Here is a 25,378-nt window from a genome sequence, read left to right as displayed (position 1 = left end):
AGTTTAATAAGGGTTAATGGCAACTGATTGTTGCTTTTGAGGCGACTGGTCACATATACATGTACTGCAACATCATTTCCAAAGTTACTGTTACTACCTTTCTGAGGGCAAAAGAGAATATTTCGGAGAAAAGAAATCAAGTCCAATTGCCTGAAACGAAATGTTATTCTCTTTATATTTTGCATTTAACTATAGAAATATTTTTTTAGAGGATATGTGCACAAGCTTGAAGCTGTCACACCTGGGCCCCATCTTACAAAGAGTTGCGATTGATCCAATCAATCGCAACTAGGGAAAGCCAGCAAAGTCAACATATAAAATGCATGTTTGTTCAAAAAAAATTCTATATCCATGAATTCATTGATTTCTTAAACAATTTGGTGTGTTCTCGTTTGTTTACAATTGACATTTTGCAAATTTCCTGCAGAAAAAATTATGACACTGATCGATTTCCATAGTTACAATTTGATTGGACCAATGCTAACTCTTTGTAAGACGGGCCCCTGGCGAATATTTCACAAAGATGTAAGTGTGACTTGTATATCGACATACATGTACATGTATGCTGGAAACATGTCTTGTGATAGCCCAGTATTAAAGGCATAGATTCATACAAAGTTTAAACCCTGCCAGGTGTCCCGATGTCTTCTTGGTGCACATCTGCATTTTCCATGAAACATGAAGATGAACATACATAGTTCAATGAACTTTTTGATAACGCATCTATAACAATTCTTTGACAAGCTGCCCGAGTGTAATTTTTTTGCTAAAGGCCACATTAAGGTTGGACTTGAGCTTTTACTCAGAGATCCTGCTCAGTGTCTTTATATTTTCTTGGATTCCCCATTTGTTTTTGTCAGAGCTGAATTGAAGGGATTGTTGAGGGAGATGCTGTGGAGGGTTATCCCTACTAACAAACAGACATAACTCAAGACTTCTGTTGTGCTCAGGAATCAGCAATACAGTTTGCATGTTCAAGATACATAAAGCACCATAGCAAGCCATCAACTGGAACACTTTACACGCAGTCTGACTGCAGGGCGTTCTCAGGTGAACCTCCATTATTTGTCTCCTTATTAAAGGAGAATGAAACCCTTGAAACCAGCTGAATCCATATCAAAGAGAAAAATCAAAGAAACATATTGTTGAAAGTTTGAGGAAGATTGAATGAATAATAAGAAAGTTATGAGCATTTGAATATTGAGATCACTAATGCCATGTAGATCCTCCCATTGGCAATGCGACCAAGATCTGTGATGTCACACACGTACAACTCCCTCACTACTTTAGTACTTATTTCACTTATATTCTCACTTTTATAGAGTCTATCACAAGGTGAGGTGTTCTCTTTATGAGAGGACAATTACAGAGGTTTCACAACATTATATCACTGATGAATCGTTTGTCATATGATTAGAATGAGCAAAAAGAGATGTTTTGGGGTATATTTTCAGTGTCCAAAAGGGGAGAGTTGTTCATCTGTGACATCATAGATCTTGGTCGCATTGCCAATGGGAGGATCTCCATAGCATTAGTGATATCGACATTCAAATGCTCATAACTCTTCTATTGCTAGTCCTATTATACTCAAACTTTTGTTGATCTTATTCTTTGATTTTTCTGCTTTCACAAAAGCTAACTTGCTCCAAGAGTTTCATTCTCCTATAAATGACTACCATTTGTCTTAAACGTACATGGCCCTGGTGCATAAAAGTAACTATTATGGTATCTTCATCATCCAATGGTAACTTTAATGAACTCTTGATTCTGACTGGCTGATAAGCAATGTTACCATGGTACATTAGAATGCCATTGATGGTAAAGTAATAGTAACTTTTAAGAAATAGGGCCCCGATGTTACACTTCTCATTCCATCAGAAGCATTTCTTTTGACAAAACTAATTCATCCCATAGATATGTATCCATCCAAAGCCTAAGATGGCATCGGCACCCTTGTGACTTATACCACAATGGGCTACGATGACTGAGACATTTCTCTAACCTATAGATCGCAATTCAACTTCTTGAACATCCCATAACATTGGATACAAAATTATAACCAAGGTTGCCATGGTAGTATCTGCATGTATAAAGTTGGAAGTTTTGATTAACAGATCCTGATAAATTCCTCAGCAATCTTTCTCACATTGATATTTAGTGCGTGAGTGCACATAAGCTACCAAAAGCAAGTGCATTGTGGCTGAAAAACAAATTTGTAGAAACAATGAAATGTAACATCAGACAAAACTATGTCAGTGAATGAGAAAAAAAATACATCATGCAGACCAATGAGAATGAAGAAAATACAACACAATTTCCAACCAAGATTGAACTTTGAAATAAGAGTAAAACCTACCCAAAATATGTCCCGATATAGTTACTACACCATTTCAAATGAGTCACAAGCGAGCTTTCAATTGAGGTTGTATATAAAGTCACAAATACAATAGAAAAAAAAGGTGATTATTGTGAAATGTGACTACATGTAGCATGAAAAGAAAAGTACAAGTAGGCCCAAATGCGGAGTATTCTGCAACCACTAATCTATTATAAACACACCAAGGGGGGGGGGGGAGCAGCAAAACAACAACAAAAATAAACTTAAGATACAACTGTACAACTATTCCCTACTATAGAGCTTCATAAAGGTTCCAGACAAAGGCCTGATAAATGTAATAATACTCTGCTTTGTACATCATAACTGTTTCCAAGCACTAAACAGATATATACATTAGTACCCAGTCATATATTCTGGAACACAATGTGTGCACAATCTTCATTTTGATGGCAAAATGAAAGATGTTCAATTTGACTTGATAGGCTTGAAAGGAAATTTGAAATGGTGGGAAATGATTTTGCATACTTAATGTACATATGATTTGCTTTATTAAGAATGAAAGGTCCTGTCACATCATTCCGTGCAAGTCTTGCGGGTGAGATGCGGTCAATCACCCGCAACTCATCCGCAAGCATGTTCAACACTTTTCTGCGTGCAAATTAGACTCGAGTGCGCTTCTAGGAGCAACTGCCTGTGAGATACGTGTGCGAGATACAGTCAAGGCGGGTGACTTGTGGGTAGTAAAAATTGTCATCCGCAAGTCACACGCAAGGCTTGCACCGAACAATGTGACAGGGCCTTAACATTATGAAATTCAACTGAGGACAATTCCGTTCTCCTAAATGTAAGAGAAATTTATTCTGACTTTCCTCTATGCAGGATAGCAAGAACCCTTGGCAGGGCAGCGTTTAGTTCTATATGTGTCATGTGCACTTGCTAAACACTGTAGAAATCATACGCAGAGGAAACATGCAGTGAATATCTAATCAAATGCATGTGAGTGTTGGCAAAAGACACTGAAAAAAATCTTTACAAAATACAGTTGCCTCCAATATAAAGTAGCCACTTCAAAAACAGATCTAAAAGCCAATCTGGTAAAGTATCGCACTACAAAGGAATCCGCAAGAATCTTCTTTGCCAAGGATAAGGGCTGAAGTCTTGAATTTCAAAGAAACCCAAGAAGTATTTGGCAACTTTATATTCCCTACTTCAGCATAAATGTATATGCATTTATTGATAAATTTCAAGTTCCTAATTAAGGCCACTTGGGTAGAGAAGAAAGATAATGTAATTCGAATAGCACTTTTCTTATGTACGAATCTTCTCTTATTGATGATTGCCCACATTTGCAATTACATGGTTAGTCATGAACACAAGCTGCTGGCAATGATTATGAAATGATGGTGTAATATTGGGAAAATTGACCCCTCACTCATAATCATTGGTTTTTAATTGTGTGCAAATAAAAGAAAGAAATAATCAGAGTAGGGGCAATAAGACATGGGATGATGAGATAGACGATACAGAGAAAAAACCTAACAAAAACTAGGAAAACAAGATAATGTTCCGCTTTCTAGATCCCCTTTCCACAGACTGAAGACCAATGTTCAAATGTTGGGACACCTAAATTTTGTTTGATCTCTCAGCAATCTCTATGACACCACATAAATGCCCGATAGACCCTGGAGAGTTGCTCACATGCAGGAAATGCGGAAAGAATGTTGGGAGATCGCAGAATAGTGACTCAACAGTTGATAGAATCCTGGAATACTCTTCCAGATCAATCAACAATTGTTCTCAGCCATTTCATTGAGTACATGTATTTGGTATAACACCTTTTCTATTCCATTAAAAAAGTGTTTCACGATTTGCTCCACGATACCCACGTTAGCCATTTAACAAGACCAAAGCAAACTCTGAACGATCGTTAAAGACAATAGGGATCTACAGAGGACTAATGTAAGACTATAATGAAATATGGGCCCCTACAACCAGAGGCAGATTTAGCAAGAAAAGACACAATACTTTGAGCAGGTCCAACGTTGTGTAAAAACAATATGGCCACCTGATCTGAAGAGGCATTGTAACCTGGCTAGAATTGTCTATGTACGAAAGACAAAGGATAACTACCAACTGTAAACTTGAAACAATTCATAATGGTTCTCATTGGCCATTGTAATTTTTTGGTAATCAACTACTATTTTTTTCCGATAGTGAGAGCCCTGGTCTTTCGGCAGTCGGTGGAAAGGGGGTATTACATGTAGAAGCAGAAGACACCTCCATCCTAGCCTTTCAGCTTTTGGTTACCTCCTGACATTTATTCCCTTTCCAAATCCCAACATGAAGAGCCTTTACATGTCATTTAAAGCATCTGTACTGCACATATAGAAATTAAATGTGTGAGAAGACAAATACATCCTGTAAAGAATAATGAATAGAAGACTGAATATTTTACCAAACAGTCAGATGATTGAGAGATAAAACAGAAGTTATGAAGTGTGCTCTTCAATACCAACCTCACTGGACTGCTGCTGCTCGCTATGGCATGCTGTTCTTCCTTCGGCTGCCCATCCTCCCCTTCGCTATTCCCTCGGGACCTGGAGCCGGACCTGGACCCGGGCATCGCACGGTTTGGCACAGGCATGCTGTCACATCTGGTCCTCCAAGATGGTCCAAGTGTGTTGGACTGCCGTCTGCTCGTCGAGGCCGAGTGAGACTTGGCTTCGGAGCCAGGATTGCCAGAGCTCATGGTGCTACTGTGGCTTCGTGGACGCATTTCTTCCTGTTGTCGAACTGAACGCATGGCTCTAATAGTTTGTGATGAGTGGAAGAGAGATGCAAGGATAGAAAACAATAGGAATAATCAAATGCAATAATCCTTTAAAAATGGTGTTTAAATTTTACCAGTTGTAGTAATAATCTCAAAATGAGTTCAGACAGAATCCAATGTAATGACCACCAAAGTGTTTGTATGTATAAATGAAAAAAAAATATGTGCCAAATAGCTCTGGAAGAAAATTTGCAATTGCTGTGAAATGAACATAATAAGCCAGAAGTTCCATCAAATGTCTGGTACTTCAAGCAAGGAATATTTTTTTCAAAAGATGTTGAGAAATCACTTAAGCAACATTATCTTTATATTCAAGAGCGTGTATTTATCCACCTGTAATAAATAATGAATTTGAATACTAATGCCATATGTTATGGATTTGATTATTACTTTTTTGTCCTTGGACAACACTTTTTTTAAGATATCCATTAAGCAGGGGATAGTAGGGGCAGCAAAATTAATAAGGTAAATGTCTTGCCATAATATGTCACTCAACACAAAACAATACCTTTGTATGATTATGAAATCTTACTTTTTTTCCCGTATGTCAACAGATTTATATTTCCATAAGTAAAATCAGGACCATTTTCCATCACACTGACCTAAAAAAAAATGGGGCAGGTTCAGTCATACAGTACATGTAAAACCAGGTCAGCAAACCTGAATAGCCCCCCCCCCCTTCCATCTCCTACATGTAGCAGTCAGTCATTCTTCTAGGGAGCATTTAAAAAAATTAGATAGTCAGTGATTTTCACTTATTCTTGTTATAAGCTACTGCAAATTCTTTCACCTGATTGGCTGAGAGCACATGAGTCAGGGAATCCTTCCATGAAATACTCAGTATGTAAATTTAGATCTTGGGAATGTTGTGAACTTGTGACTGAAATTTATAATGTGAATGCTGTATTACCTAATATGTGGACCAGTGGATTCCCATAAGCCACCAACAGAATATTCAATTACCAAAAGCTATTTCTAGCCCTCATTACAAATGCAGAACAAACAACTTTTTTTTCTTTTATTGCAACAGCAGGCAAAGCACCTCTAAATACTATTACTTCTCCGTTTCCAGAAATAAGAATAATTTTGTATCATAAATATGTCAAAAATGCAGTTTTTCAGAGCCTTGATGACCACCTGCAATATAAATCATGTATTTTTGGGGGGTTATATCCCCCTTGAAAAACACAACAGAGATACAAACTGGGTAATGACGAGTGTTACTTCTCGTAATAACACGGCTTTGACAGCTGATCACTTATTCTCCTCTCGATTGCTAATTGCTGTGTAAGATTTAGAGACAAGAGAAAATAGGTGGTTTTAAACCGCCTCGATCATACGAATCCCTGTTAAATTACGAGAACTTTTTTAGGCTAAAAAATACCCATTTATTATTCCTGCATTCACACCGCCCCGAAACATACCCTTCGGGATAAGTTCCTGAAGTTACGAGCGTGCGCAGTATGGTCTGATAAGCAAACAAGGCGCGAGATTCAAAATCACTAGCTCGACCTTGGAAAAATCCCCGCGAAAGTTCTTGTAATTTTGACAAGTACCTACTATTTAGTGGGTATTTTCTTTCGGGGAGATTACGCGTAATTTGCTTTCACATTGCCAATATTACCTGTTTACCTACAGTATTACCTATTTTCTGATCAGGGTACATTTCCCAATTAGAAAATACCTGGAACTGACGAACTTTGAGGCGGTCTGAAACCACCTAATAAGGGATGCAAAGCACCTGCTGCCTACCATTCTATTATCCCCATCTCTTATCTGATTTGTAATACGACAAAAACAAACATTAAGCAGAGAGGCAGCGTTGTTGTAACATTCAGCTAAATATAATTGCTTATCTTGTATTGTGCTTGTGATGGCATAAAAATGTGGGTGTTGAATTATTCATAGACTGCAATACGGAACTAGAAAAATACAAAATAATTGTCATATGTTTCCCGTCCCTTGTTTTTCCTCTCTACTTCATCCCATCAAAGGCAAAATCTCTCTCTTTTTCTCCCCCTTTCTTTAAATCTTGTTTTTATTCTCTTTCTTTCTTTCTTTCTTTCCTTCCTTCCTTCCTTCCTTTCTTTAATTTCTTTTTTTTTCCTTTCTTTTTCTTTCTTCCTTTCTACCTTCAACTTTTTTCTTCTTTGTTTTTATTCCTTTCTCTCTTTATGCCCCTTTCTCCCCCCTCTCTCTCACATACCCACATAATTACAATTTTATTGCTTCCGTTGTTTTTCTTGGTATAACATTTTTGCTGCATCAAGAGAGGTTAAACTGCACTTTAATTTCTATTGCCATGGCATTGACTAATGGATCTAAAAAAAAATCTATGATCAAAACAGCCTACATATTTAATGATGGAATTATTGGTAAGCCCCAGTCTATGAAAACATAGATATGAATTAACTAGAACAAGCACCTTTTCTTGCCCTCTCTCTTCCACTTTCCTTTAGCTCCAGTGATAACAACAAGTCCATTAATATGATGATTAAACTTTGCACAAAATTGCATTCATACAATTAGACAGAATCATTTCTATGTTCATCTACATGGATAATATACACAAACTAAGTAAAAAGAATCGTTTGAAAAAGAGATTTTGATGAGGAAGAGATTAATAGTATTTCATTTTGCATTTATATTTTATAATGACCAGCTAAAAGTTGGATTTGAAGCCAACTGAAGATGGAGTTCAGCTTATAAGGTATAGGTTCCACGAGCCTAATTACATCAGGAGGGCTAAAGATATTCGTTCGACCCAACCCATTCGAATTTTTGTCAATTTGATATTGCTGATTGACAAAAATGTATGAATGTGATTCAAAATCTAACACTGATTCTAGAAATGGTAACTACTGAACTTACTTCGCCCAAATTGGGAAGATAAATAAGTAATTTGGAACTATTTTTTGACTGGCGGAATAATTAGGGCTATTTTACTGTTTCAGTTGATGAATTCGATCGATTCATAGTTATCTTCATAAATGGCGATTTATTTTTAAAATGAGCTGGCTACGGTACCCTTTCCTGGTCAGATTTGGAATGTCAGATATATATCCTATCCATTGGTAGTAAACATTCCACCCTCTAATTTCACATTTATTTTTTATGAATTTTTCAAAAGTGCCATTTTAACACACAAGTCTATGGGGAATGTTTTACGCGCGTGACACCTGTAAGTAATATGGGAAATCCCTAGTAGCCGGATGGAATACCTGGCCAAACTCTTCAGTAGCAAACAATTTCTCACTGATATCAATATGTTTAGTCATCAGAAGTGGTGCAAAAAAAATGGATTTAATGGCTAGCAGGGCTACATCAGGTAAAGTTAGTAGGTCTGTGTAGCCTAGGAATGTATATGTATATTGGTCATTGGTACAGAGTCATTTGTCTATACATTGGTATAGAGTCAAGGCCTCTTTATGTTCTGATTTATCATTGTTTTGTGTTAGTGTACATCACCTACTTAGCATTAGAAAGACCTTTAGAAATTCATCATGTTAAAATTGTTCTTAGGAAGGGGGTAGGTAGAGAGGAGATAGAACTTTGAGAACTTTACTAAAGAGAACTAGAGTGGTGCCTTCAAGAAGGTATTTAGAAAGGGGCACAGAGTAAGGTAAGGTATCTAATAGTGCTCAACTAAGGAGGGAGGGGGGGTGGCTGTGTGCTGCAATCTTAGTATAGCCCCCCCCCCCCTCTTTATTAAGCCATGCCATCTATAAAATTATTTTTCTTTCTCTCTCTCTCTCTCTCTCTATGTATCTCTTCCTTCTTACATCTGAGAGGCAACAGCCCTAGGAAGATTTTGAATAGGTCAAATGCAAATATACTAAAGTAGTATCTCATTCTTTTATTGTTTCCTCATCCAATCTCATGTATATTTGGTAATTATGTTTGGGACAGTTCTGGTATCCTGATATCTACACAGAATTTACATACACTTTTATATTACAATTGATAGGGACCTATATTGTCATTGCATTCACTGTTGGGCTATATGCAGGTAGGATTTGTATACATCCATAAATAGTGAAAATAACATGTATGGGTAACACATTAAAATGGGTCATTGCATAGAAAATAGGCATTTTCAATGTATTTCTTTGTGCTAGTGTGAGTGTACAGATATAAAAGAATAGAAAAGTAGCTATTCAAAAAAATAAAATACATAAGTCACATAATATAGGTTCCACGAGCCTAATTACATCAGGAGGGCTAAAGATATTCGTTCGACCCAACCCATTCGAATTTTTGTCAATTTGATATTGCTGATTGACAAAAATGTATGAATGTGATTCAAAATCTAACACTGATTCTAGAAATGGTAACTACTGAACTTACTTCGCCCAAATTGGGAAGATAAATAAGTAATTTGGAACTATTTTTTGACTGGCGGAATAATTAGGGCTATTTTACTGTTTCAGTTGATGAATTCGATCGATTCATAGTTATCTTCATAAATGGCGATTTATTTTTAAAATGAGCTGGCTACGGTACCCTTTCCTGGTCAGATTTGGAATGTCAGATATATATCCTATCCATTGGTAGTAAACATTCCACCCTCTAATTTCACATTTATTTTTTATGAATTTTTCAAAAGTGCCATTTTAACACACAAGTCTATGGGGAATGTTTTACGCGCGTGACACCTGTAAGTAATATGGGAAATCCCTAGTAGCCGGATGGAATACCTGGCCAAACTCTTCAGTAGCAAACAATTTCTCACTGATATCAATATGTTTAGTCATCAGAAGTGGTGCAAAAAAAATGGATTTAATGGCTAGCAGGGCTACATCAGGTAAAGTTAGTAGGTCTGTGTAGCCTAGGAATGTATATGTATATTGGTCATTGGTACAGAGTCATTTGTCTATACATTGGTATAGAGTCAAGGCCTCTTTATGTTCTGATTTATCATTGTTTTGTGTTAGTGTACATCACCTACTTAGCATTAGAAAGACCTTTAGAAATTCATCATGTTAAAATTGTTCTTAGGAAGGGGGTAGGTAGAGAGGAGATAGAACTTTGAGAACTTTACTAAAGAGAACTAGAGTGGTGCCTTCAAGAAGGTATTTAGAAAGGGGCACAGAGTAAGGTAAGGTATCTAATAGTGCTCAACTAAGGAGGGAGGGGGGGTGGCTGTGTGCTGCAATCTTAGTATAGCCCCCCCCCCCCCTCTTTATTAAGCCATGCCATCTATAAAATTATTTTTCTTTCTCTCTCTCTCTCTCTCTCTCTCTCTCTATGTATCTCTTCCTTCTTACATCTGAGAGGCAACAGCCCTAGGAAGATTTTGAATAGGTCAAATGCAAATATACTAAAGTAGTATCTCATTCTTTTATTGTTTCCTCATCCAATCTCATGTATATTTGGTAATTATGTTTGGGACAGTTCTGGTATCCTGATATCTACACAGAATTTACATACACTTTTATATTACAATTGATAGGGACCTATATTGTCATTGCATTCACTGTTGGGCTATATGCAGGTAGGATTTGTATACATCCATAAATAGTGAAAATAACATGTATGGGTAACACATTAAAATGGGTCATTGCATAGAAAATAGGCATTTTCAATGTATTTCTTTGTGCTAGTGTGAGTGTACAGATATAAAAGAATAGAAAAGTAGCTATTCAAAAAAATAAAATACATAAGTCACATAATATAGGTTCCACGAGCCTAATTACATCAGGAGGGCTAAAGATATTCGTTCGACCCAACCCATTCGAATTTTTGTCAATTTGATATTGCTGATTGACAAAAATGTATGAATGTGATTCAAAATCTAACACTGATTCTAGAAATGGTAACTACTGAACTTACTTCGCCCAAATTGGGAAGATAAATAAGTAATTTGGAACTATTTTTTGACTGGCGGAATAATTAGGGCTATTTTACTGTTTCAGTTGATGAATTCGATCGATTCATAGTTATCTTCATAAATGGCGATTTATGTTTAAAATGAGCTGGCTACGGTACCCTTTCCTGGTCAGATTTGGAATGTCAGATATATATCCTATCCATTGGTAGTAAACATTCCACCCTCTAATTTCACATTTATTTTTTATGAATTTTTCAAAAGTGCCATTTTAACACACAAGTCTATGGGGAATGTTTTACGCGCGTGACACCTGTATTATACGGTAGTGTGTCCTAGAAAAAAACACGAAAACTGAGAATTATCAACGATTTCTCATAACTTAATCACAAATACAATAGACAAATGACCTATCATTGTAAAGCTTAGAATCTTCCTCTTGTATTGTGTATTGTATTGTGTTTTATTGTATTGTATTGTATTGTAATGTAATGTAATGTATTGTATTGTATTGTATTGTATTGCAGAGCATTGTATTGCATTGTGTTTGTGTTGTATTTGTGTAGTTAAGATAAAAAAAAAATCATCAATAATTCTTGGTATCATTTTTCTGGGATGCACTGTATATTGAAGATTGAGAAAAAAAAGGAATTTTTCGTATTAAAAGAACAATAACACCTGAATCATGGCATTTCCATGCGGTGTCTTATTTCAAATTCACCAGCTACCAATTTCATTTTCTGGTCCCATGGTATAACAAGCAACAAGAAATGGGGGAAAAATCTATTCCAACATAATCTTTTAAAGCAATAATCCATGAATGATGTATATAATACTTGGCATGTAAGTGTTTTGCCCACAAGGTGTAAGTCATCTGTCCATCTTCACTCTTCTGTCAAAGGTTGGTTTGTGTCTGATTTCCATTTAGTTTTGAATACCATGAAGCAAATACAAAATTACTGACCATGGGGGGGGGGGGGGGCTTAAGGCAAAGCAGGGAAGAGGGAGAGGGGAGAGGGATTCAGAATATGATAAGATAATTTGTTATTCTGATTTTGAAATAGAACACAAAAAAGGTATATAAATTGAAATTCATAGAGTTAAAACTATTTTGATATCTTTTTGTTACAAATGGAATTAAACAAATAATTTGTCTTTCTAAAAAAAGAAACTAAATATTCTTCTCCTTCTTTCCAATATTTTTGGGTGCAAAATTAAGAAGGCAGTTTTAACCAAATATCGTAAAATAGTCAGCTTTTTCAATACAATTTTGAAATCAGAAAATGAAATATTTGGACCACTATCATGAGAGAGAGAGAGAGAGGGGGGGGGGAGAGTAAAACTTACTAATTTTGTATAATTGATGTAAAACTACAAAAAAAATTAACAAGCATGCGCAACACATCATCCCATGACTATGCATCACAAAAAGTTACATAAAATATATGACTATCAAATTTCTAAAACAAAACAGGATTCCTAGAGTCACTTTTGATCACTTGGGCCTAAACTAAAATACATGTACGAATGAGATTAAAAAAAAACCTTAATATTCTTTTAATGTCAAGAATATTTAAATCAAAATTTAACCCTCTGCTGATAAAAAGTGAGATTTTGCAAATGAGCCAGGCGCCATTACATGAAAGTTTTCTGCACTGAATGAATTATTAATCAGCTTTGGCCATTAGCAGTGATAGCTTGTTATGGACTGGCTATGAAGCATTGGTCACTGTTGCTATGGTAACTGCCAGAGAAAAACAACTTGTTGATGCTATTGAACAGCTTTTGAAATAGTGGGTTTGATAATACTCAATATTTTTTACTCCCGTCGTTTTTGGTGGAGCTATTTTTTTTCAAACTGCAAGTTATATGAAAGCTTTATTTGGTATGAGCATGGCCATGGTCATGGATTGCCATGCAGTCAAGCTTAGCTTATAGTGGCAACCCCTGCAACCTTGTAAAAAGCAATATATATCAATAGAAAATGCAATTTTGTTCAATGTTTTGCTTGTCAGTTATACATATATTATTGTATTTTCTCTGTTATTAAATGTGTTTATGAAAAAGTGTTGCAGAAACCAATAAATGAAATGAAATTCTATTTCCAACAGGTACATTACATACTTTGTTTGCAAAGAGTTAATTGACAAAAATGTTGATGAAAATAACCACAAATAAAAATAAAAAGTATAGAATCCATATGTTCTCTTTCTTTAAATGGAATTTTCTAGGTTCCTTCAGGTACAGTCTGAGTGATATTCAGCAAGGGCTTTTTATAGAGGGAACCCACTCAACGTTGATACGCCAAGTCATAGGGGATTTTGGAAAGTCACTTGAAATCACAACATAAACACGACATTCACACCCCCCTCCCCCCCCAAAAAAAAAAAACTGCAAGGAATAGGTAAAGAAAGCAACAAGGAATGAAATTGAAAAGATAAGTTGGAAAAGAATGAATGCTATTAAACATTATCTGAGTTTCGCAAGAACACTGTCTGGGAGAAAAGAGGATCTTCAAGTATTCTCCAAGAAGCATCAAGTGCATATTGGATACTAGACTTCATTATTTCTATGACCAAAATCAGCTACTCAGAATATATTTTAGATTCTCTAATTTCCTCTCTAAATACCAACACACCATCAAGGGAAATAAATGATGGATTCCCTGTGTCGAGTGTTTCTCTGGCCCCTTAATGAGAGTAGGGTATATCAACCATTGCTACTGAAAATTCTGTCAGCAAGGGGCAAGGGAAGACGTCAAGTTACATCTGGGATTTGAGAAGCAATGTTAGGATTAGGAGAGAAGGATGATATAAAATGGAAACAGGATTTGTGACAGTATCTTTTATATCAGTGTCACTTACATACTGTATTAAGTCAGATTAAAGGAGTTGCCTCTAAATTCTTGGAAAATGGTTTGAAAATTATACAAAAGTGCACATCATCAATTATAGTCCGACCTCTCTTATCCGGCCTCCCCTTATCCTGATCTTTCTGTTATCCGGACGCACATTTGCCAAGATTTTTTTTTAATCTCGTAAGTGGGGAAATGAGATTTCAATCTAAAATCAAAATCCCTACACAAACTCAGTTTGATTACATACATTTTCATTTTTAGCCTTCCTTCAACCCTATTCTTTATGTAAATATCTTACCAAAATCATCAAAAGAATAATTTTCCAATAAATCAGGGCACAGCGCAAACATTTTATCACATTCTTTTTTTTTGGGGGGGGGGTTGGAAACATGTCTCGCTAGACCTCGTCTTGCATTGTGGACAAGCTGCAATGATCCAATTTTCAAACCAAGTTTCAAGTCATTCTCTTTCTTTTGAGGTATGCTCGATGTGTTCATCAATCATTTCAGTAGGTAAATTATCCAAGAGTTTTGGCAACCAATCAATTTCATTTCCATAAAAAAACTCCTATAATTTGCACTGACAGCAGTGAAATACTGTCTGTGTACGCCCACTACAATAGATTATGTGTACATGTAGCTACCATTGGGGAGGCAGCTGCATGTATTCAATATTGGGTCTCACAGATCTGTATAAATCCCTTATCCGGATTGGTGCTAGTCCCAACATGTCCGGATAAGAGAGGTCGGGCTGTATATCTACATGAATGTATGGCACTGACAACTCACTTACCATGTGGTTTTTAGAAAGCAACAGGTTCATAGTACAAGAGGGTTGGTGAAATACTTACTCCAAGGAGGCTTCATGAATGCTCTGAGCTATCACTGTATCCTCAACCTGCATCCATAGTTCTCCAGGACCAGTCACAGATTGCCGGCCAACCTCCATGAAGAAGAAACAGTCAGAGTGACCGCAGCGACGTATCGCTGACAACTGTAAGAGGGAGAGAGAGCGGCAGGCAAAAATCTCATGAAGATAGCGATAATACTAATAATCTGAAAAAAATATCATGTAGATATCAAATCCCTTCAGAAAAGGAGTACGAGAACACATAAAACAGGAAAAAAACTCAAATAAGCAATCAAATCATATATAGAATATAAAGATGTAAATATCTGTATTCATCTAGTATCTAATCTTCATAACTCTCAGTAACATTCAGAATATCTCTTTATGTATCAGACACTTGACTGTAAACATTTGTATTCCCATGAAAGAAAGGAAAAGTTCTTGTTTACTAGGTAGTTTCAAACCCCCCAAAAAAGAAATAAAGATATAAATAAATAAATAATGAATGAATTAATTAATAAGTAAATAAATATATGAATAAATAAATATAAATAAATAAATGAAATAAAATGATAATCCTAGGGAAATATGGACAACCGAGGATCATCCTATTGATGCGAAGAAGAGCTGGTTTAAAAAAAATAGAAAATTATTTGCAAAACACCCTTAATGGATAATCAAGACTACATGTATCTTGCCACTATTATTATTTCAATAACAACCACATTCTAGATGAACAATGATATTACAAGAGGAAATATTTTTCATTCTCATTCAATGTCATCTCTGTAGTAATCCTAGGATTCCTATTAGAAATTTGATCAGGGGGAAAAAAAGGTTCTGAGCCTTGTTTCAATTCATCTTCCTTCTTTCTACACTTCTACAGGTTTAGATTGTTTGTTTTTCACTACCATGATCTATTCAGACATGCACTGCCTTTGACATTCTTGCTTTTCCCCTCATTCTAGTAATTGATGACTGCTATCTTTATCTTCCAATCTCATTTAGGCAATTTTCAATTTCTATTTTCTCTCTGTTTGCTGACAGAAGAAACTGACTCATCTGTAGAGATTACAATTTCATGTATAAATCTTAATTACTACTGAGTCTTGTTGTGTTCACACTATTCAAATGTGAGGGTAATTATACTTGGTACACGTACAAATCTCTGTACACATGATACTTAGGAATGTTCATACTAGAAACTTCAGTTCAGTTAACATAGCAGATACTCTATGCTCCAGCTTGGTGCAATACATGTACATGTACCTGCCATAAGAATGTAGGAAATTCCACTAATTACAAAAACCAAAGCAATCAACTCGTTACTTTCACAAATGCAGTACTGTTATTCATTATGCGGACAATCCAGGACATCTATTGAAGGAAGGCAATTGCATCTTTGCTTTGAACCTTCTCCTCAACCTTCAATAGTGCGTTCACACTAGCAAACACTAATACTCCAGACATCCTGAGAGTGTAAACGTGTTCCTATCGCCGGCTTATGATGGAGTACATTTGCACTAGCCCGAAACCATGTTCCATTAAGACAATATTTTACTTCACACGCTAAGTGCATGTCATTTGACTTTACTCTGTCAATGTCTTCTTGCATACTAATAGGACACTCACTCACTCTCTCTCTCCCCCACATTCTTCTTTCTTTCTTCCCCCTTCCCCCCCCCTCTCTCTTTCTTTTCCTTCTTATCTCTGAAGTGATTCTCAGAAAAAATTTGATTGGGAAAATGAGCCTACACTATTTTGCTTCATTACAAAAGGAGGATATCAAAACAGAGAAATTCTATAAAAAGGTCCAGAGCAGACCTGCCAACCTCTGGGAATGAAAAAGTGTATTCTGTGATAAAAAAAGTGTATTTTTCCCAAAAAAAGTGTATTTTTCCCAAAAAAAGTGTATTTCATAATAAAATGCATAGCGCACTCGCTCATCGCGGCACTCAAGCTGCATGCAAGCTAAAATGCGCACTGGTCTTGCAGATGAAAAAAAAAACATTTAAACATGTATCTCACCCTGGTTTTAACAAACTGATAAAAAAAAAAAAACAAGTTACCTGAAATTAGATTGATCTAATATCCATATTTGTGTAAGTTTTAATGAATAGAGACATATAGAGATGATTTTTCTCAATAAATAACGATTAAAAAAAAAAAAACGTATTTTTTAAAGAAAAAACGTACTGCCGTATTTTGGTTGCAAAAACGTACTGGTTGGCAGGTCACGCTAGAGGATTGAGAAAATAATTCTTAGACTTACTGAAAACTCCAATCCTTGATTCTCTGAGTTCATCTTGACAAGGCTGATAGTCGACGTTGTGAGACACAGTCGGTAGATGCCACTGAGCTGTCGACTGGATCCCAGCCCTTTCGGCTTCACCGTGACCTGCCAGACATGCTCTGTCAAAGTGGTATGTACACAAAAAATAAAAAGAGTGGAATAAAATAAAATGGAGAAATGGTGCCTTGGGTGTTTCACATTACTCTTCGTTATATAAACCCGTTGTCTACTGGACCGGATGTTCTCTGTACAAAGCATATAAAGGGAATTACAGAATTCAGTAGTCAACAGCTTAACCTGCCTTGTGCATGACTTTCCAATAAGTTTGATAAGAAGTGCCATACAATGCACATGATGGGTGACAAGTAAAAGGTTTCCTTGTTTTGATAATAATGTGTGTTTCCAAAACTTATTCTACATTAGTAATGGCTGCAGCTCATAGTAATGCACAAGCTAAATTGGGAGAATTAAATTTGCCATGCAACTTCGGTGATACTGATATTTGGCAAAAAAGTTTAATTCTTGTTACCTGACGGGGATCAAAAATTCAAGACATTACCGAACGCAGGAATGAGTTTGCCATCTCCTCCGGCCCTCTGCTGCTCCAGCAGCGCCCTCAACCACTCCTGTTGCGATTCCTCATCATCAGCAACCAACGAAAAACAGTCATCTCTTGTGTACAGGGCAATGGCATGCTTGTGTTTAGCGTCTGATTTTTTGTTGATGTTGAAGCAAGCAGAGAGAGGCACTGTCCGCTTGGGTTCTCCGCCTAGTCTAAACTTCTTCTCGTTGTCGTAATACTCGAGTCGCGATGGGCCGGTGTTGCTCTCGGAACGCAAGACAAAGAACTTTTTCCGCATCGTCTATAGAGGGTGAAATAAAGAATGAAAAAGAAATATTGAAATGCAAGGTTTCTTCAACTTTCATGATTTACATTAGGACAAAGTATAAAGGAAGATTTTGAACTACATGTAATTAAAGGGGGGGGGGAGTGAATGCAATTTTTTTAAAGAAAAATAAATCCTGCATGCGCACTGTACCAATCAATGACTTTGAAAAGATATACATGTATACAGAGTAATAAATAATATTTCATGTCACAAGTTTATTTCCTGTATTAAGTCTACAGGAAAGCCTCATAACTATATCAAATATGCTTATAATTGGGTCCCTACATGTATTAATAAAATAAAACTACTGTACATGGTGAATATTTTAACAGTCAGTAGTATAAAAATGACAAATTTTTGTAGTGAACTATTAAAAGAAATTGCAATAAAAACCCAAATAATTCTACAGCACTAATAACTATGATCAAGGAATACATGTTTGAAAAACAATGAATGCAGCTGGCAAATATATTTGAATGTGGAGTAAAGCAAAAGGACTTTAATTTCAACAGCTTATCCAGTAACAATATTTCAACGCCAGAACACCCATAGTTTTCCAGAGCTATTAACAACTGCCATTTACATATTTTTCCTGACTATTCGTATCAAACATGAAATTCAAATTCCCAAGTACAGTATGAGGGTGGAATTTGAAATTCAAATAAAGGATCTAGGGTTACAAAACTGGGGCATAAAATTGATGAGCCAAAAAAAACCCCAATGTCACTCCAAATTCTGATTAATTTGTTTGTGAAAAGTGATCCATCTTATTCCGTATAACTTAACAAGAACAGACTTGGCCTAATGAGCACTTGCCATTAATACAAATATTCCCTACTGATTATAAATGCATGTTTATTTTCGACATCTATGACATTTAAATTCTTATGTAAAATTGTAGAATCTGATATTCAAGTAAGAAATTCAGGGTAGCAGAAGAGCAATAAAGTGAAAACACGTTATTTGCTTTATTTTTCCCTTTGTGAACCTACAGTATGAACCAAATGATGGACATTTTCAACTCAACAACAAAAGTATATCACCAACAACAATATACATGTATTTGAGTCAGATAGAGGGAGAACATTGGTGATGAAATATTACAGCAAAGTTTAGCTATTACAACTACATGTACTCTTCTTCAAATTTTGCACCTTACATGTACTTTCTTTAATTGAATCCAAAATTGTTCACGTTCAGTTTAATTTCAATTTTATCAGGGGTGTGAGTGGTCACAAATAAAAAGATCTGAAAAAAGCTGAAACTTGTAGAAAGTCTGAAATAGAAAGAGCTCCCATACTTTTTGTACAGAGGAAAGCCAAAAATAAGCTGAAATTAAGCTGAAAATCAAAACGAAAAAAATCTGAAATCAGATAAAAATCTGAACTCTCACACCCCTGTTTTTTATTCATCATGTCCTACCAATTATTTGAAGGCTGGAAGGAATGCGCAAGGAAGAAAAAAATAAAGAAAACAAATGACAAGTTCATGAAGAAAAGAGGTTACTTCAGGACAGAGTCAGAGTAACAGTGAATGCCAAGGGGTCATGAATATGAGGTCAAAGGTCACGGGGCAAAGTACAGGAATTTCATAGAAGCACACTTGGGAGGCCTTGAGCTTGCATTGTGGTAGGTCCTGTTATGGAGGGAGGGTCTGGCATAGTTTTAGGCTGATTTCCAGACCGTGTATATTGTGTATTCTGTACTTCATTCACAGACAGACAGACATACATGTTTTTGAAAAATTGGGCATTTGATGATGATGTGTTCTTGTATAAAAGCGCTGGTATCCACCTCAGCTGGGCGCTCATGGCACTTTATTTCCCTCAAGAAATGAAATCAATTTTAACACCCTAATTTTTCTGCAACCTGACTTTTATATGTAAATCTATTTATTCTTTTTATACTCAGCAATCAAAATACATACATTGAATCTTTAATAATGAATAGCATTTTAACGCAAAGTTTTATGAGGTATATACATGTATGTACATGTAGCCTACACTGTATGCCAACCAAAGCTTTTGACCATTCTCATCAGATAGATAAAGTAACAACAAGAAAGCGTGCCGTTGACAAAAAAGGAGAGATTCAAGCGAAGAAATGGAGGCCAATGTGCAGTTGTGACAAATCAATGCTGTTTGAAAGACACAGGTATTGTCATTCAAGGGGACTTTACATGTATATTAAAAAGAAGAAGTTGGAAGAACCATAAAATCCTGAGTCGGGAATCCAAGTATCTTATGTAATGTCAAAGCAACATGGAGCAGAGATGGTTGGGTGATCATCACGCCATTCAAAACCATCAATGTCAAGATCAAACAGAGTGCTACATGTACATCGCGATTCTGACTTGACATCCCTTTGAACAAACATGCGACAAACATTCACATTCTTGCCTTTAATGCATTGTACTGATTAAAGAATTTTAAAACTTTTTATCTCTCCCGTATTGGATTATTCCCCGGCCCCTTTTAGACCTGGGGTGTGTTTCATGAAAGCACTTGTCAGACGTTTTTTCCCGACAAGTCCCATTTCATCTGAAAGTTACCATAGTAACAGTGCCTTTCAGCCAATCAAAATCAAGGAAAGATGTCAGATCTGACAACTTGTCGCACAAAAATGTTGATTAAACCCTCCCAGAAGTCCCCTTCATGTCACCATCAAGATACATGATGCCAGGATGGCTGTGCATAATTCATTTAGACTGGTACATATACATGTAGTGGTAGTACCCTTCTTCTTGATTACAAATATTTGCTTGAATTTTCATTCTCCCCTCTTACAGCATTGAGTGAAATAGCAAAAATATTAGATAAGTCATAAAAAATGAATGAGATGCTGGGCAAATCATAGGGTCCATTTTTTCATAGCTACCTTTGCAGAAGCAGAATGCATTTTTTGATACGCTAATCATAAATCTCCTTTTAAAAGATTGTAAAGATTGATCAATTACATTCTTTTGGGTGGGACAGAGCACCCGATAATTTCTTGAAAACCATTATTTTTTTTTAAATGGCATGATACAAAAGGTAAAGATTTATAAGAATAAAAATATTGGAGCTTCCTGAGACAACTGCCATCTCTATTCAAAACATTGCTGTCTCTTATACCTGTAACAATAACAATTTAATCCAAGCTTATTTCAATACATTTTCGTCAAGACTGATCAGGAATACTCTCATTTGATCTTAAAGGCCTACATTACGTGTTGATCAACGAGTTGGTCAAGTTCCTTGGAGCTCCAAAGAAGCTTGCAAACACTGAAATCTTAACCAAAATTAGATATACAAAAGTTCTGAATAACATACAGTGTACATGTAATAAGAGGTGATATGATGACATTGCATTATATGAAACATACAAAAGGGAGAAAAAAGATAAAAAAATGTTTGCCTATCAAATGAAAGCTTGTATTGTTATTTGGTATACCGGTAAAGGTTCTATGGCATTATCTCATCTTTAAATCAAAATTATTTACATCACTTTTAATAATCATCAGTCATTTTGTTGTTGTTTTTTCCTAAATATCTTGAGAAGTTGAGAAAATAAATTTCACCGCAGCTAAAAATTGCCTTCTCAAGTACGAGCTGCAAAGACATGTGCAAGCACATTCATTTACAATAGTAAATATAAAGTCCAGGTTTATGCTACAACATGTTTGTGTACTTCAAATAGAATACCTATTTAGAAAAAAATATATATTCAGTAACAGGACACTGCCGAAACACTTGTACATACAAGAGCTTCAACAAAATATGAAATACAGGTCCATTTACAGTATAGGAAACCAATTTAGAATGAAGAAATCTTTTTACGGTATACTTTTACCTATTACACATTTGAAGAAACATGAAGTGCAAATGCATTATCATATTTCTTTAATGAAAAAAAAAACGTGTTCAATATAAAGAGTCATACAGCATTGTTCTGTATATTTCCCTTTTCTGAATTGCCATTCTCCAAATCACTCCCTCATTATTATTTTGTCCACTCTGGACCTTGTATACAAAACTTCTTGGTCTTGCCCATAAAACAAAAATTGTATAATTTTATCTTGTATTGCATTCATCATTATCATCATTATCGTCATTCATCACCATCATCATCTTGTATTGCATTCATCATTATCATCTTTATCACCTTCATCATCATCATCATCATCATCATCATGAATTCATGAAGGATTTGGAGAGTTATAGAATTTTAAGCTTTTTATTTACATACATGTATGACATCATATACGAGCAGATGCCAGATGCCCCATATAATTATGTTAAATTTTATGAAATGCATAAATTTCAATCTTTTAACGATTCATGATGACTAAAACATTTCTTTTTTTCAGGAGTGGGTGTGATATCATTTGTTTGTTGATATAATCAACGTCCAATAAAAGTCATTTTCAATTTTTTTAGAAAATTGAATTTCGTTAAATTTTTAAATCCATGATACATGGAAAGCTGCTCGCATTCGATGTCACAAATTAGAATTCTACTTTTTGAATCATTGATGGATTTCCCTCAAACCTTCACCATTATATTTACAATCAACTTTTTGTCAGGGTGAACTTCCCTTTTAAAGCAAGCATATGAAAAAGGCAATGGTGCCTGACAAAAAGTACATAAAGATAGGGATTCTAAAGAACTCTGTAATGGTTTAAGAAGAGTTTTGAGATTGTATTTGCTATACCTTGTTTTTTAACGTTATATTTTTTGTATAGGCATGCTCACAGAGCCGAGGCCTTCTAAAATATTCATATATTTCCAGAGTACTTGGAAATTAGATGAAAGTATTAACATGCAATTACCTATGCCCTGTGGATATAATTCTACACCATACTCTCCAGAAAAAAAGATTAATTTGCTGGACTGCCACCCAGAAAAAAATGCTGATCTACTCTTCAAACAAATTGGAAACTCATTTCATGGGATTTGTTGGATATTTTTTTGTCAAATCAGCTCAATACCAACAATCTAGAGAATAAAAATTCATTTTTTCTAAAATGACAATCAACACTGCCCACTATCCAAGCAAAGAAGTATAAGTTATCATTTTCTAAACAAGAACGGGGAAACTATAATATGAAAGGCAAAATTACTAACTGCAGCTCAACACCCCCCCTTCTATGTCTCTCTCTTTATGTGTTTATGCTTCCATTGCAAAGACAAAATCAGCATTTTTAAATGCTCCTTCAGAACACCAATCGCAATCATGGTTCTGAGAGTGCTGTTTACGCTTAATTTTTTTCAAGGTGAAATCACGATCTGTAGCTGGTTTCGGATCGCGGGATGATATTCTGTTGACCCGGAAGAGAGGTCACACTATGCCCACACTTTTTAGATAAATTTTTCTGAGTGTTGTTACTGCCGGCTGCGAAATATATCAATGCAATCGACTAGTTAAAATGTGTACGACTTCTGATCTTTAGGTTATTGTTTCATTTTTGCATACATAGAACCTCTTGTTGACCATCTGCACGTTTTTTTCCAAACACCGATTTGTGTCTGGTCATCCCATTCAGCCCACGCTATTAGAGGAGCTCGGAACTCATGTTCATATATATCCCATTTCACTCTTAAAAATTGAAAGCTATAGGTGCAACTGATATCATGCAGGGTGCTACATAAGCACTTGCCCGATTGCCCGGGGCAAGTAAAAGTTATAGTTGGGCAAGTGTTTTGAAGTAAAGACCAAAACTACTTGCCCAAATTGGGCAAGCAAAATTCACACAGTAGAAAGCAAAATTCTCACAGATAGATGACTAAAATTAGGGTCGATATGATATTGACCCTCAATTTGGTCATGGCAGGAAAGACAAAATCACTTTGGAAAAATAAATGCAATATCAAGGTAGATCAGTTCATGTTAAAAGAGAGGAAATGTCAAAAGTTTATAAAACCGTAACACTTTCTTTTGAAGAGGTAACCCTTTTTTTCAAGGATTTTTTCGGGCAAGTGAAATAGATTTTTGGGCAAGTATATCCCAACTATTTAAAATTTTACTTGCCCGACCGGACAAGCGCTTCTAAAAAGTTATGTAGCAACCTGTGATATGTCTAGTCACATTTCTGACACATGTACATGTATATTAGAGTCAGAAATAACTTTGTTCTAGTATTAAAAATACCACTAGAAAATAGTCAAATATGACATAACAGTTGCACCGAGCTGACCCTTATGTTATTTTCACGAATCACAGGGTCCATTTTCGTGGGTTGCTGAATTTTCGACCAGAAGATGTACCAAACACTCCACATTTCAGAGAAGCAAAAATAGTGCAAAACATGTGCAAAAGTATGCTCCTCGAAGCCCCAATGCTGATGTGTCTTTTGTACATAGATATGTTACAAAGTGTGAAAAAAGTGGCTTAAATGTCATTTTTTTGTACGTTTAGATCTGAAAATTCATCATGTCTTGTCACAGTGTGATCTGTAAAAGCAATCTTTGAAAGTTGTGTTTTGTTATATTCATTTTTTTTTTTAGTTGGTCTAAGTGCAAAAATGTTCTTCTTTGTGAACAGAATCTCACACCTCTAAAACCTATGGTCATGTGACTTTTGAATATTAATGAGTATGCAAATAGCTGCCAATGTGGCAATGTACCTGTATATAGAGTCAATCAGTAGACAATAAAATCAAATAATTGCATGGAAAATACATTGTAATATTACAGTGAGTGAATAAATATTGATAAAAATATGTTAGGAAATAATTTAGGCTCTGATTTTGTTTGAGAAATAAAACTGAGAAATAAAACTGTGAAATTCGAGCTAACTTTTTGAATTACTAACCATATTTTCTCAACCTTATTTTTTGTATAAAATTTTCCATTTTTTTCTCCATTTTTCACCACACAGAATGTTAATGACAGCAAGCTTAGCTTTCCTGTCGGGGACATTGGCACTAAAATGTGTCAATATTTTCACGCGTTGTTAAATTTGTGGCCGATCATATCGGCCCTTCATGAAATACGCAAAAATAACAACTTATACAGTAGTCATTTTTGACTGATTTATTTTTAGTGTGTGATGACAAAAATCAATAGAATCTGCCAGGGATAGCGAGCCTTCTTTCACTTCAGACCTAGACACCGTACAATTTAAAATTGCATGACATTTACTTCCTGGGTCAAACTGATCAGATCTGAGATGTGGGGTGGGTGGGCTTGCCACCTCGTAACATATTCTCGTATTTTTACTTTGTATTTGTTGCCTTTTCTTGTATCTCATAATGTCCTGTTTTTCTATGTTTTTCGTATATTGTATGTTTTTTATGCTGATCAGGTCACTCTGTATAAATATTCGAGATTAAATAAATAAAATAAATAAAGGGTAAACAGTATGATTTAAATCCCTTCCGACAAAAATATCTTTTGTTTGTTATTCTAAATTTTAAAATTTGAATTAACAGTGAAATTTGAATAAAAAAAAACGGTGAAAGTGTTAACCAGAATCCAGAAAGAAAAAAATAATCACTGAGGTCCTCGAATGCTAA

General features: G+C 35.5%; 1 protein-coding gene across 1 annotated transcript; it reads right to left on the bottom strand.

The window, feature by feature from the left end:
• Positions 1-1,018: 1,018 nt before the first annotated feature.
• On the bottom strand, positions 1,019-17,854 carry LOC135155149 (insulin receptor substrate 1-like). The gene is made up of 5 exons (XM_064103922.1): positions 17,554-17,854; positions 16,974-17,113; positions 14,703-14,845; positions 4,860-5,145; positions 1,019-1,105 (listed from the first exon to the last, which is right to left on the bottom strand). Exons 1-5 carry the CDS (start codon positions 17,852-17,854, stop codon positions 1,019-1,021), a joined length of 957 nt encoding a protein of 318 aa, XP_063959992.1.
• Between the last annotated feature and the right edge of the window lie 7,524 nt (positions 17,855-25,378).

Source organism: Lytechinus pictus, chromosome 1 (genome assembly GCF_037042905.1).
Source record: "Lytechinus pictus isolate F3 Inbred chromosome 1, Lp3.0, whole genome shotgun sequence".
Taxonomy (NCBI): Eukaryota; Metazoa; Echinodermata; class Echinoidea; order Temnopleuroida; family Toxopneustidae; genus Lytechinus; species Lytechinus pictus.
Note: the sequence above shows the minus strand (reverse complement) of the source record. Positions and strands in the feature narration are given on the sequence as shown.